We start from the raw sequence: 15,531 nt of genomic DNA, 5'->3' as shown, positions 1-15,531 counted from the left end.
ATACCAGCAGATTGGAGGGTACCCAGACGTAATATTAGGTGTTGCTCCTCCTCCCTGAGGGCGGACTCATCTTGGCACAAAGATTTCCAGATTCCCTTTCAAGCATGCCATTAGAATGTCGCTTGATTCTGTTGCAAAGAGTGCGCTGCATAGACAATGAGTTCAGTTAAAGTAAGAGTTTAGAGCTCATTTCACATCTTTTTTCTTCTGTTGACTTATTACATACACAGGCAGAATTCATGGAGAACTAACATTACAGATTGTTAGATGCCCATCATGACTACCTGTTAAATAAAAATTCCACCTTGACAAATTCCGCGCTTGATTCAAATCAATTAATTAAACCAGGGATTCCCAACCTGAGGTCCACAGACCCTTCGGTTAATGGTATTGGTCCATGGCATAAAAAAGGTTGGGAACCCCTGAATTAATTGATTAAAGGATTGCTTGTATCAGCAAAATAAAACTGGCAAATTGTGGTTATAAATGTGAATCAAGATTCCTTGCAGTACTCGTCAGTACATACTTTTAAGTGATGCTCTTACTGAAGTATAGTTATGGGTTATGTTTGCATCAATTAGTGGAAATCTAGAAGGAATTAATGATCTTAAGTTATTAGGAGTCTTCTATTTTAAGGTTGGATCACTTAAGGACATTGTTCAGAAAATTGACAGCCCTGTTAGTTTTATAACATTTTTGTGCATTATATCATTTATTATAATTTTGTTCAAATAAAAATATGCTTATTTTAAACAGTTGCATTTGTTTGGAACCACAAAATCCCAGCAATAAAACTTTAGAATACTGGAATAACAACAATATCACAGCAAAGGAAATTCCGTGGGGAAATCTGACTCTGTCGGTAAGTTTGAATTGAAACTACCTACTGTATGTTTAATGGGATGTTTGCTGGGTGAGAGCACTCTTTCATGACAGAGAGAATTTAATATTAAGCTGGTTGCAAAATGTGTTTTTATGAACAGAGAAATGATACACATTTGTCCCCATATTGTCCCAAGATTTTGATGTTTAGTAAATGAATGATTTTAGAAATGCTTTTCACCTTAAAGAATTCCATCCCATTCCCTCTTCACCTTCCTTGACTCGCGAAACATACCTCTTTGATTTGGTTTTGTCCAACTCTCTAAATATCATCTTTAACGTTTCCTTTGAGTTACTTTGAACCATCTGCATTTTCTACAATAATATTGATAAATAAATTACTGTTCCCGATGACTATGCTTTGCTAAGGGAATTCTTCACCCAGTTAGTGACAGTGTTGTTATGTTGGTGTACTTGGATGTTAAACAATGCAGTTAAACAGAAATAGTGAGAAGAAAGCTGGGAACATGAACTGTACTATTTTGTACTTGTTTTTGTGTAACAGTATAAAGGAGGCATGCTGTTAACTCATTCCATGTGCATTCTCCTGTGGATCTTTGCTCCCTCACTAAGTTTATCAAGTTCAATTTTTAGATTGCTCAGAACTGATGTCAGCCCCTTCCATTTGTTAAATTGGAATTTAACATCTGTTAAGAATCAGTATGGATTCATGAAAGAAAAATAATGTTTGACTAATTTGTTGAAACACCTCGAGGGTGGTTTCTAGTAGTGCAGATGAAGGAACAGCGGTGTACTTGGATGATCAGAACATTTTCAAGAAGGTCCCACACAGGAGGTTAATGGTTAAATTTAGTACAAATGGAATTGTGGATTATGTACTGTATTGATTGACTAAGGGGCAGAAAACGCTGGTGGGAGTTGTGTACAGGCCACCTAACAGTAGTAGTGAGGTTGGGGATGGCATTAAACAGGAAATTAGAAATGCGTGCAATAAAGGAACAGTAGTTATAATGGGTGACTTCAATCTACATATCGATTGGGTGAACCAAATTGGTAAGGGTGCAGAGGAAGAGAATTTCTTGGAATGTATGTGGGATGGTTTTCTGATCCAACATGTCGAGGAGCCAACTAGAGAGCAGTCCATTCTAGATTGAATATTGAGCAATGGGGAAGGGTTAGTTAGCAATATTGTCATGCCTTGGGTAAGAGTGACCATAATACGGTGGAATTCTTCATTAAGATGTAGAGTGACATAGTTAATATAGAAACAAAGGTTCTGAACTTAAAGGAGGGTAACTTTGAAGGTATGAGACATGAATTAGCTAAGATAGACTGGCAAATGATACTTAAAGGGTTGACGGTGGATATGCAATGGCACGCATTTAAAGATCGCATGGATGAACAACAACAATTGTTCATCCCTGTTTGGCAAAAGAATAAACCAGGGAAGGTAGTGCACCCGTGGCTGACAAGGGAAATTAGGGATAATATCAAGTCCAAAGAAGAAACATATAAATTAGCAAAAAAAAAGTGGCACAACTGAGGACTGGGAGAAATTCAGAGACCAGCAGAGGAGGACAAAGGGCTTAATTAGGAAAGGGAAAAAAGATTATGAGAGAAAGCTGGCAGGGAACATAAAAACTGACTGTAAAAGCTTTTATAGATACGTGAAAAGAAGAAGATTGATCAAGACAAATGTACGTCCTTTACAGTCAGAAACAGGTGAATTGATCATAGGGAACAAAGATATGTCAGACCAATTGAATAACTACTTTGGTTCTGTCTTCACTAAGGAGGACATAAATAATCTTCCGGAAATAGTAAGGGACTGAGGGTCTAGTGAGATGGAGGAACTGAGGGAATTGCATGTTAGTAGGGAAGTGGTGTTAGGTAAATTGAAGGGATTAAAGGCAGATAAATCCCCAGGGCCAGATGATCTGCATCCCAGAGTGCTTAAGGAAGTAGCCCTAGAAATAGTGGATGCATTAGTGATAATTTTTCAAAACTCCTTAGATTCTGGATTAGTTCCTGAGGATTGGAGGGTGGCTAATGTAACCCCACTTTTTAAAAAAGGAGGGAGAGTAAAACCAGGGAATTATAGACCGGTTAGCCTGACATTGGTGGTGGGGAAAATGCTAGAGTCAGTTATCAAAGATGTGATAACAGCACATTTGGAAAGAGGTGAAATCATCGGACAAAGTCAGCATGGATTTGTGAAAGGAAAATCATGTCTGACAAATCTTACAGAGTATTTTGAAGATGTAACTAGTAGAGTGGATAGGGGAGAGCCAGTGGATGTGGTATATTTAGATTTTCAAAAGGCTTTTGACAAGGTCCCACACAGGGATTAGTGTGCAAACTTAAAGCACTCAGTATTGGGGGTATGGTATTGATGTGGATAGAAAATTGGTTGGCAGACAGGAAGCAAAGAGTGGGAGTAAACAGGACCTTTTCAGAATGGCAGGCAGTGACTAATGGGGTACCGCAAGGCTCAGTGCTGGGACCCCAGATGTTTACAATATATATTAATGATTTAGATGAGGGAATTAAATGCAGTATCTCCAAGTTTGTGGATGACACAAAGCTGGGCCGCGGTGTTAGCTGTGAGGATGATGCTAAAAGGATGCAGGGTGACTTGGATAGGTTAGGTGAGTGGGCAAATTCATGGCAGATGCAATTTAATGTGGATAAATGTGAGGTTATCCACTTTGGTTGCAAGTACAGGAAAACAGATTATTATCTGAATGGTGGCCGATTAGGAAAAGGGGAGATGCAATGAGACCTGGGTGTCATTGTACACCAGTCATTGAAGGTGGGAATGCAGGTACAGCAGGCGGTGAAAAAGGCAAATGGTATGTTGGCATTCATAGCAAAAGGATTTGAGTACAGGAGCAGGGAGGTTCTACTGCAGTTGTACAAGGCCTTGGTGAGACCGCACCTAGAATATTGACCGAGATGAGGAAAAACTTCTTCACACAGAGAGTGGTGAATCTGTGGAATTCTCTGCCTCAGGAAACAGTTGAGGCGGTTCATTGGCTATATTTAAGAGGAAGTTAGATATGTCCCTTGTGTCTAAAGGGATCGGGGGTATGGGGAGAAAGCAGGTACAGGGTTCTGAGTTGGATGATCAGCCATGATCATACTGAATGGTGGTGCAGGCTCGAAGGGCCGAATGGCCTACTCCTGCACCTATTTTCTATGTTTTCTATGATTGAAGTTAGGTTAAGAGAAAACAGCAAACATAAATGAGCAGGTCTTTTCAGATTTACAAGCTGTGACTAGTAGAGAATTGCAGGGATAGGTGCTTAGGCCTCAACTTTCTACAATTAGTGATATGGCTGAGGGGAAGAACTGTAACATTTCCAGGTTTACTGTTGACATGAAACTTGTTGGGATTGTGAGTAGTAAACCGAATGCAAAAAAAACCAAAAACAGCTTCATAAAGATATGGACAGAGTGAGCAAATGGGCAAATGGAATACATTGTGGAAACATGAGATTTTCCACTTCTGGTAGAAGAACCAAAATGGTGGGTAACTGGGAAGCTGGACTTTTTGTGTAGAGATGATTGAAATCTAACATGTAGGTGCAGCAGGCATTTAAAAAGCCAAACAGTATGATGGCTTTAATTGCTGGAAGATTTGATGATAAGAATAAAGATATCTTATTTCAGCGGTGTCAACCAGCTGCACATTGTTTGGTGTTCTGTAGTTGCCAAGAAAAATTTTCAACATCCTTGAATGCCTTCCATACAATTTTCTCTGGTCCCACTATAAGTTCTTTGAATTCCCTGTTACCGATGACCTGCTTGATTTGTGGACCGACAAAAATGCCTCCCTTAATCTTGGTGTTAGTTGTTCTGATTAAATTATTAATTGAAATAGCAAATATAGGCAATTTCAAAACAAAAAGTGCATGAAGGGATATTTCATGGTGATTTTCATGATCAGCAGCCCAAAATCCACAAGATACTTTCAAAAGTATTCAGGAAACAAAATCGTTGTGTCCAGAGTTTTTTTTTTGTGGTATTGCACATGACTGCCTTAACAATTATGTTTGCAAGCTTCTGTTTCACTTTAATCCGTGAGATCATGACTCTCATAATTATTTATTTTAGGAATGTATACAATTTCATGGAACATTTTTTGGAACAGCTTGTGGTCATCATGGTCCATATGTTCCTGATGTCCTGTTCTGGTCGATAATACTGTTCTTTTCTACGTGTACCTTGTCACACTTTCTGAAGCAATTTAAGACCAGCCGGTATTTTCCTACCAAGGTACATGGTTTTATTTTTACAGTTGGGTTATGATATAAAGTGTCAAGTCTTAGTGAAAAATCTACTTAACATTCTAGTTTTAGAGAAGCTTAAGACCTATCAGCTATTTATCATCAGTATAATGGTGATGTCCGATGATGACAAGAAACCTGTGCGGGAGAGTTTTTAAAGTGGAAAAGCCGTTGTACTGGAGTAACTCTACTTTCTTGACCTCAGGAGTCTGGGTCTAGTGGTATGAACAAGCACCACACACTGGGGTCTGTCTCCCTTGGCTGCAGTGGATGACCATGACGTCTTCTATGCCTTGTCACACCCTATACTCTCCGTGGAGCATTGCAGTACTGCCTTCCTGGCTGTTGGATCTCACTGCAAATCGCATCCACCCAGTTCACTGGAGCTGGCTTCGCATGCAAGTACAGGCATGCCCCTATCTCACCGGGGTATGAAGCCTGCCAGCTACCCTCACCTGGTTTAGCCCTCCTGTCAAAGTGGTGTACTAGGGTGTGGCCGCTGTCGCATGTTGACAGCTACTCGGAGACACAGGTGAGAGCTGAGTGTCACTAAGGGACCAAAGGTGAGTGAGCTGCCCTAGAATGGACGACAAGCCAATTCACCCCTCCTTGGACATCTCACACACCTGCACATCACCTTTATACCATGTGAGAAAAAGCATGAGGACTTAGTGAAACATCTAATAAGTTTTCCAGACATTGAGTAGCACAGAAAGCATTGCCATCCAGTGCATATGAGAAGAACTGCAGTCATTTGAAAATAAATAAAACCTAAAAATGGAACAATTAAAGTGATTATTATTAACATTGATGCGATAATGAATGGTGCAAAATAACTTTTAAATTTTGTGTTGCTTTTTGGACTAGGACCTTGAGAAACTTGACAAGTGAAATGTAAGCTTTTGTTGCTGAGCAGCAAAAAATTCTCACTCCTGCTTATTTCCAACACAATGTGTTCCACTCTTGACTGAGATATAAACGGAAACTTCTGAAATTTATATTTGTATGTTTTATTAAAATATAGTGTTACAATTCAGTTTTATAATTTGAATTTGGTATAAATAAAATTCAGAAAATGTTATTTTTGTGTTTAAACCTTCATCTGGCAAATTACACAGAATTTATAATTCTTGATCAAATATTGGGGTATGATTATTCAGTATTATGACCATTTCACTTAATGTAAGACTTTGAAATCATGGAGTCAAATTCTAACTTTTGGGCAGCTGTTTGGTCAAGCATGGAGGGTGACAGATGTTTCAGGAACCGTATCAATCATAACAACTTTTTCTCCTTATTGATAAGCTAACTGCTCGCTCTGGGCAGGTGAATTATGGTTAGGCAGAGGGATGATAGGATTAGTGTGAATGGTGGGTGATCACAGAAACCAGCCTTGGACGTGGAGAAGTGTAGTCTAGCTTACTCACAAGTTAGTTTCTGTGACATCTGGAGATACAGTACTGCTCATCCACATTCTAAAATAATGGTGAACTTGTCTTTGTGGGCCAACTTCTTTGTCATTTGATTTGCAGTTCAAAAAGATGGGAACACTTTCAGAGGGAGAGAGGTGACTGGCAGCTTTGGTAGCGGAACAAAACAAATTTTGGTTCTCCAAACCTGCTGTTCTGTTCTCTACACTATTTCTCTGACTGTTGGTACAATGTTCTTCTTCTCAGTCTAACTTCATGCAAAGTCCTCAAAACTTGCTCTTTTGTTTTCAGTTTTAACATTAGTTTTGAAGCCAACAGCTTTGCTTACAGAATTAAGTAGATATTTTGACTGCTATTTCCATTTACAACTGCTGAATGATTGAAACTTTCTGAAGTGTGAATAATCAATATCATTTACTTGTCCCAGGTACGATCGACAGTCAGTGACTTTGCTGTCTTTCTTAGCATTTTAACGATGGTTTTAATTGACTATGGTCTTGGGATCCCTTCGCCAAAGCTCCAAGTTCCAAGTGTTTTCAAGGTAGCACAAATAATTCAAGTTACTGTACCATGACATTTTGCTTTACATCCTTCTAGAAAAATGCGTACTGTACTGCGAGGTAATCAGTCCTATCACCACATTGCTTGTTCAAAGACAAATTAATCTGAATGCTATACTATTCTACAGTACTGTGCAAAAAATTTAGGCACATATATAAATAGCTAGGACGTCTTAAGACTTTTGCACAGTACTGTACTAATTTTATGCATTGCACTGTACTGCTGCTGCAAAAGAAAAAAACATTTCATGACTTACGTGTGTGATAATAAACCTGATGCTGATGTGGGTCTCTGTTGTGGACTGAGAATGGGAAAGGGACAGGCTTTTGCACAGTACTGCGTAACCTACTTTCTGTCACTCCATATTTTCATTCACCTTTAAAAGAAGTAATAGCATCTCAACTAATCCCTCTGAATCATGTCCCACCATAAATTTGATGTTATCAATTCCCACTAGCAAAAATGAAAGCGGATCACTTGTCAGTGATAGAATTTGTTTGGTCACCATTGTGCAAATGACTTTTTTGGAAAATTTGACAAGCTATAAAAGTAAATGGATCTCTTGCGTTAATTTCATCTAGGAAAATCTGACTTATAATCATTTATTTTTTTGCTAAATCCTTCATATAACAAAATTATTATTTTCTCCTTTGGGGAAATACATTTCTATCATTACCATACGTGATGTGTAAGGCATAGATGAAGCATAAATATAAAAGTAAACCATTTGGGACAAGTGGTCTGTACTCTACATTGCACATCTGAAGTTTATATGTACTTGAAAATTTTACTTAAATTTACATTTTTAAAACAGATAGCAATCTAATGTAATATTTTACTGCAATTAATAACTCCTGATAATTTTTTCCTACTTGTCCCTTTCCTTCAAATAAACGACAATAATATTGTTGTCACACTGAAGCAATGATTTGACAGTTTCACTGAAGCATTTAGTGTAAAGAATAGGTTAGAAAATTTTAGGATATAACCGTGATGTTAGGAATTTTCTTCATCGTACATATTTTGATTAATGTTTTTTGCATTGTTGTAGCCAACCAGAGATGACCGCGGATGGTTGATTAATCCTTTGGGTCCCAATCCATGGTGGACTATAATAGCAGCCTTTATTCCAGCATTGCTTTGTACCATTCTAGTCTTCATGGACCAGCAAATAACTGCAGTAATCATTAATAGAAAGGAGCATAAACTGAAGGTGAGTGCATTCCTTTGATCCTTGAACAAGTGTTAAGTGCCATTATTATTTTTAAATATTTTATCTACTTGAGGTTGCGTTTCTCTCTAGTGTGGAATATGGTTGGCTGTATTGGTTGGGTTTTAAACTTTGACAGTGAGCTTTTAGTGATAGATATTTGCAAATTGATATGAAGAATCTGTTTCTGTGCAGTCACCATATTGGAGTTTCGCCTGCTGTTTACTGCAAAGTTTAAAAACTATGCAACAAATTGGGTAGAATCATGTGTACCTTGGGTTTATGCCTTCTTTGAAAGAACACCATTTTACCAAACTCTTTTAAAGGTAAGTAAATTGGATCTTAGAACAGTTGAACATATTGTCATTATTGAAAACAGAGTCAGGAAACACTGCAGCCAGCATGCATAACTCTTCTCAAGTAAGGACGTCAGAGCATTCAGATTTTCCCTTGGAAGTCTTCATTCTAATTTACAATTACACAATGAATGAGAACTTGTTGCCAGTAGGAATCTGTCCAGGCTTGCCTCTGATTTTTGTAGTAAGTACAAAAGTGTCAAACTGTGTCCCCCAAGCCATCTAAAGTCGGTATCAGGTCCCCATATGGCAGCATGACGACCTACAACATAATTCTGATGGGAATGAGCATATTATTTACAGAAAAATGGTGCTAGAATATATCTCTGACATTCAAAAACTATTTAAAGTTATCCAGATAATTAAAACCATTAAAATGCATTAATCTTTGGAAAACAAATAGTAAAACAGAAGTTAACATTTTTGGGGAATCTGGATATTATTGGTGAGTGCACCGTTCATTGCCTATCACAGTGATCTTGAGGAAATAATGGTAAGAAACTTGCTTAAAAATGATACAATTCTTTTGGTGAATGTTTTCCAAAACTGTTGTTGGGGAGACCCAGCTCGAAAGAAGGAAGAACCGTACTAGAGCTGTGCTTTGACCACTAAAGCTGTTGTCAATCTACACCATGAGCCTCTGGAAGATCCTCCTATTTTCTGGCGAAGAGGGATCTTCAGCCATGTCCTAGTCCTTCACTGTTATCAAGAGGACATGCCATGGAGATGGATTGGGCAGGTGACGAGCAGTGAGGCCAACTCCATCATCAAGACAGCACTTCATTGCACCTTTGAAAGGCGAAGGAGATGCAGGAGACCAAGTACAGCTTGGCACCATCCTGCAGAGGCAGAACCACACTTGGGGCACAATAGAGAAGATGGCCAAGGACAGACGGAGGTGGACCTTCACTGCTGCCCTAAATGCCAGTGGCTTAACAGGCAGTAAATAAGCATAAAGATGGAACAGAGACATATGTCCAAGTTAGGATGGTGTGCAGACTCAGGAGACTGCAGATGTTGGAATCTGCAGCACCAAACAGTCCACTGAAGGAAATCAGCAGGTAGAGTTACAAGTCTGTGGGGGAAAGGGAATTGTCAGCATTTCAAGTTGAGATCCGGTATCAGGGCTGACATCTTCCCTCTCCAAAATGGCAAGAACAAAGAGAAGAGAGGGAGGGGTGAGATGGGGGCCTGGGGGATTGGTGGGCCAAGGATTCTGGATGGATGGTGGAGCTGGAGATCAGAAAGGGGAGGGGTGGAGTTGGGAGACAGAGGCAGACGGCTGACAGGTAGAAGAAGAAAGGAGGAAGAAAACAGTCTTTGCAAACCCAGAATCAGAATTGGGTTTATTATCACTGGCATGTGACGTGAAATTTGTTAATTTAGCAGCAGCAGTTCAATGCAAAACATAATCTAGCAGAGAGAGAAAAAAATAATAAATAAAATAAAACATAATAACAAATAAACTAGTAAATCAATTATGTATATTAAACAGATTATTTAAAAAATGTGCAAAACAGAAATATTGTATTTAAAAAAAAAAGTGAGGTTGTGTCCAAAGCTTCAATGTCCATTTAGGAATCGGATGGCAGAGGGGAAAAAGCTGTTCCTGAATCACTGAGTGTGTGCTTTCAGGCTTCTGTACCTCCTACCTGATGGTAACAGTGAGAAAAGGGCATGCCCTGGGTGCTAGAGGCATTAATAATTGACACTGCCTTTCTGAGACACCGCTCCCTAAAGATGTCCTGGGTACTTTGTAGGCTAGTATCCAAGATGGAGCTGACTAGATTTACAACCCTCTGCAGTTTCTTTTGGTCCTGTGCAGTAGCCCCTCTGTACCAGACAGTGATGCAGCCTGTCAGAATGCTCTCCATGGTACAACTATAGAAGTTTTTGAGTGTATTCCTGGTTGGAGTGGCTGACCATGACTTCTTCTGTGCCTTGTCATGATCTTCACTCTCAAGGAAGCATTGCAGAACCACTCCATTGAGTCTGACTGTTGATCTCGTCCACCCAGTCCTTTAGAGCTGAATTTGCATGCTGAGACAGGCATGTCCCTATGTCACAAGGGTATGAAGCCTTTCAGCTATCATCGCCTGGTTTAGCCCACTTGTTGAAGCGCTGTACTGGGGTGTGGCCGATATCACATGCAAACAGTTATTTGGAGCCCAAAGTGGGAGCTATATGTCCAGTGGGGGCAAAAGGTGAGTGAGCTGCCCCAGAATGGACATGACAAGCCCCTTCACCAGAGGTGCTACTTCACCCTGCGCATTCCATGCACCCCATTTACACTATCATTGATAAATACGGTAAGTTCTAAATTAAATTCCCAGCATATTTCCATTAGATTTGGCTTAGAAGATTTGATGTAATGCATGCAAAATTGATATATCTTTAATATTTGGTTTGTAGCATTTTTCATTTAAAAATCAATTTTATGAAATATTGACGCATCTTTAATTGCAATTGTGTAGGAATTCAATTGTTCTCCGATTACGTTAACACATTTAAAATCTGTCTTTAAAATAACAGATTAAAATTGGTTAAAATAATTTTGTTTCATTTTGTTTCCTCATAAAGCTATGAGGCATTAAGAGTTCCAGAATAAATTAATCAGTACTGTCCTATTGCATTGCTATTTGACCGACTTTGTCAGTTTTATAAAGGTGGTATTGTTACTTACAGCTGTAGAGTATGAAAATCTCTATATAAATTTCACTTCTGAAATTATAAATAAATATTTTCCATTTTTATATATTAGTATTTGATACAATCTGGAATATTTTTATTATTTTGCAGAAAGGATGTGGCTATCATTTGGACTTAATTATTATGTCTATCATGCTTGGAATTTGCTCTATAATGGGTTTGCCATGGTTCGTCGCAGCCACTGTCCTTTCTATATCCCACGTCAACAGTCTGAAGTTGGAATCTGAATGCTCAGCACCTGGTGAACAGCCAAAATTCTTGGGTATTCGTGAACAGCGAGTCACTGGCCTTATGATTTTTATTCTTATGGGTTCATCTGTCTTCATGACTTCTGTTTTACAGGTAATGTCAATGTACGTCTACTCTTCTCACAAGTTCAATACATGTAAAAAATACTTTACAATCCATTAACTATCTATTAGATTATAATCACTTCAAATGAACATGTACAAACGAACAGTGAACTTCATTATTGTGCGTCAGATGTGGAATAATCCGTTTGAATAATCCAGTAATGAGGTGTTAATTATAGAACAAGAATGAAAAAGGAAGCAAAAGGTGTAATTGCTCTTTGGTAATACAGAACAGAAACTTATGAATAGAAAGTTTTTATTTTACTCTATTTAGGCTATGTCCACACTAAAGGGGATAATTTTGAAAATGCTGGTTTCATGTAAAAACGATAGGCGTCCACACTATGAGTTTGTAAAAATATCTCTATCCACATTGAAATGGGAGATTTTGGTGAACCTCCTCCTCCTGTGCATGTGCAGGACACATCTACCGAAAACAAACATGTTCGGAGTTGAATCTCGCCGAAAAAGTGCGCATTTGTGTAGTTACAGACTAGAAAAAACAACGGACAGCTGTTGGCTTTCGCGCAGGAGAACTTAAAAGTAAAAAAAAAACATTTACTGGAGCGTACGGAGGCAACCGACAGGGAGTTCATGGACAGATTGACCCGGCTGATGACGAATATTGAAAAACTGACTAACTCTGTTGCATTAATAAAGCACCTTGTTAAATGTATAAAACATGTCTGCATCAGTGTTATCTTGTATTTCCATACAATGTTACATTAGGCTGTTACACATCTATTGTCAGAGAAGTACTTGCATAAATAGGTAAATCACCTTCATACAAGCAAGGACAGAAAACAGGGCAAAGTGAGTATATTTATTTATTCAGTAAGTTATGGGTCAAAGTATTTGGTGAGTACATTTCTAACTCTTATGGCGTCAGTTTCGTTGCCGTCTGTTCTGAAATTATTAGGTTGCAATCAAGAAAACAATGAAATAGCTCGCTGCTGTCTGACAACGTTTTCAGAAGTCTGCAGGTTACCCCGTTCATACTGATCCGGCCAATTCGGCATTTTCAAAAATACACACTTTGGAGAGCGTTTCTGAAAAGCTCTGATTTCAGGGGACGAAAATGCTTTTTTAGTGTGGACAGGGTAAAAATGAAGAGAAAAGGCTTCGGTTACAGATTTATCTGGTGTAGTGTGGATGTTGCCTTAGTCTAGGTGTACAGTACACTGCAAACATATCTAAAGAAGATTCTGTTTTTGAAAAATCAGACAATTGAGGGTCATGTTGAACTAGAATAGAAGCTGAAATAAGATTTTGGAATTATTGACCATGATCTACTGATTGGCAGTGCCAAGTTTCTGAGGAGCCTACAACTATTTTTCAAGTTCTATCATTTTTAGCTCTTCGGATTTTTGTAACCAAATATCAGTGAAGCCTAATACATGAATCTCAAAATATATTGTGTTTTACCATTGCTAAAATCATGGAATTATCCCTTTTTCAACTGGACTCAAGCTCAGTAGTATACTTGTCTAGATTATTTAAACCAGTCTTGTGAGGAAGTTTTCCGAGTTTGTGTTCCTGTGCACCCCATCCAGATTTCTAATCAGAAGGTAATGTTCATTCAGAATAATTATAGAAATTGTTCAGCAATTCAGTTAATCACTTGAATTACATTACCTAGTTCTCAGGATATTAAGATTCTTCAGTTTAATCAAATAAATTATTATCAAATTAACGTGTACCGAAATGAGCCTTGGTTCCATGTTAGTATTTCTATTCTGTACAGTACTTCAGTCTTGACAGCTTCAATGAATGGAGATAAGATATTGGCTTGCCACGCCAATAGCATAATCTTCTGAGATTGAGCGATTTTCTGTCATTGTAAAATGGTTCTCTCTGCTGAGTTTAATTTCACATTTTTTTTTCAAAAATAGCTTTCATCATTTAAAAAAAAAGAGCCTGAACTTCTGAATGTAAACAGGGGTCTTTAGGCAAGGACCAGGAATAACAAAAATACTGCAAGTAGCTAATGTATATTAATATTTGATAATGAAGGTCCAAATTATTAGCACAAAATTCTGTGGACCAAAATTATAACAAAACATATTTTGTCTTTGTTCTAGTTCATTCCAATGCCAGTGTTGTACGGAGTATTCCTTTATATGGGCGCATCTTCTCTCGGAGGAATTCAGGTAGAGATTCTGATTTGTGATTGTGTATCTATCATTTAAACAAAATGTTGTACTTGTAATGATACATTGTGAGTAGCGGGGTGGAGCTACGTCTCTACCAAAGGAGGTGTGAGGTGCTCCTTGTCTCCAATAGCTGCAGATCACCTTTGGGCAAGGTGTAGCCTCCCGATCAGGGTCACCTGACCATGGCAGCAGGTGGTGGATGGTCGTATGAGCAGCTGGTGCAGATCACGAGTCCTGGTTATGTGACCACTGACGCCAGGCAGTCAATGATGGCTGAGGGTCACCCACCTTGTAAAAGACACTGCCCAGAAAAAGGCAATGGCAAACCACTTACATTGAAAATTTGTCAAGAACAATCATGGTCGTAGGAAGACCATGATTGCCCATGTCATATGACATGGCACATAATGAGTAAATAAATGAGTGATATATTGGTCCGGAATAGTTACCCTCTTGGAAATGAAATTCTGCACAGCAATCAGCACGAGATCAGAATCTGGTCCAGATTGGATGTGGAAAGTTCCTCCATTGGAGTGAATGTCATCGATGGTCTGATTTTTTTTTGCATTTTCCTTTCCAACTATATTTTTTCACATTGAGATTGACAGTTTTAATTTAGTGGTTTGTTATGATGTATTCACCTTCAGGGGAAAAATGGATTGTAAACCTTAGTTATTTTAAGGGAGTGGGAGGGGTGCTTTTAGTCAACCAAAGTTTTTGTGTGGCAGTTGTAAAGATTGCTTTTACTTCATTAGTTTAGTCCTTTGGAAATTCAGAATACTTGTCTGTTTGGTAAGTGTTAGTCAAACCTGCCAGTTTAATTTACCCATGGCCGTGGATGTTCATCAGGGATAGATATCTATTCCACAAAGAGGATAAGAATGAAGAAGAGACACAGGCTTAAGAGTCTATCTGCAGTGTATTGAAAGTGAAATGGTGTTGGAAATGTTCTTAATACTGTTTTTGAAAAGTTATCAAATAATCTATGAGCAGAAGGGCCTGTTCTTGTGCTGTATCTCTCTGACATTTCAAGGCCTAGTCGTGAATTTTGTAAACATTGATCTATATCCATTCATTAGGACATAGACTCCAAGACAATGGCTTATATATCTATGTGTCTAACGACTACCCCTTGGCATTCATCAGAGGTTATTTAGGGAATATGTCAGCCTCCGAATCTAGTCGAAGACTTTTAGCTCACTAATGGCAGAAGATGATCCTGAACAGTATTATAAACACTGCCTTGCATGACACAACATTCGAAATCGTATTCCACTAGGTGCGAGAAGGGAGGAAGAGATTTTCCATTCCATCAGTGGTTAGATTTACACAGATACAAGGAGCATTTATTACTCAAAAGCCAATTTGATAATGGGGGGAAGGCAGGAGATTAGGGCTGAGAGGAAAAATGGATCAGCCATGATGAAATTGTGGAGCAGATTCGATGGCCAAAATGGCTTAATCTTGCTCCTATGTCTTGTGGTCTAATTTCCTGACTCTTATCATTTGCAAAAGGGTTCAGTTCATTAATGCTGGACTGTTGTGACGCCGGTCACAATATTTTCATGTCAGGACAGAAATCTGAGAAACCTTTGTTTCTTTTGTTGTGTGGTAACCCATCATGACA

The 15,531-nt window shown here is 38.6% G+C and overlaps 1 protein-coding gene across 5 annotated transcripts in view; it reads left to right on the top strand.

Annotated features, from left to right (window-relative positions):
• The window catches only part of LOC132392508 (sodium-driven chloride bicarbonate exchanger-like), a 274,073-nt gene that overhangs the window by 244,567 nt on the left and 13,975 nt on the right, over positions 1-15,531 (top strand). For all 5 annotated transcript variants that reach the window (XR_009511566.1, XM_059966455.1, XM_059966453.1 and 2 more), the window contains 6 exons: positions 757-862; positions 4,960-5,121; positions 6,990-7,103; positions 8,175-8,336; positions 11,489-11,740; positions 13,833-13,901. Coding sequence is in view for 4 of the 5 variants with exons in the window: in XM_059966455.1 (XP_059822438.1) it covers positions 757-862; positions 4,960-5,121; positions 6,990-7,103; positions 8,175-8,336; positions 11,489-11,740; positions 13,833-13,901 (865 nt within the window). In the remaining variant the exon portion in view is untranslated. The remainder of the gene's footprint in view (positions 1-756; positions 863-4,959; positions 5,122-6,989; positions 7,104-8,174; positions 8,337-11,488; positions 11,741-13,832; positions 13,902-15,531) is intronic.

The sequence above is a fragment of the Hypanus sabinus genome, chromosome 4 (genome assembly GCF_030144855.1).
Source record: "Hypanus sabinus isolate sHypSab1 chromosome 4, sHypSab1.hap1, whole genome shotgun sequence".
Taxonomy (NCBI): Eukaryota; Metazoa; Chordata; class Chondrichthyes; order Myliobatiformes; family Dasyatidae; genus Hypanus; species Hypanus sabinus.
This window is presented reverse-complemented; position numbering and strand designations above follow the sequence as displayed.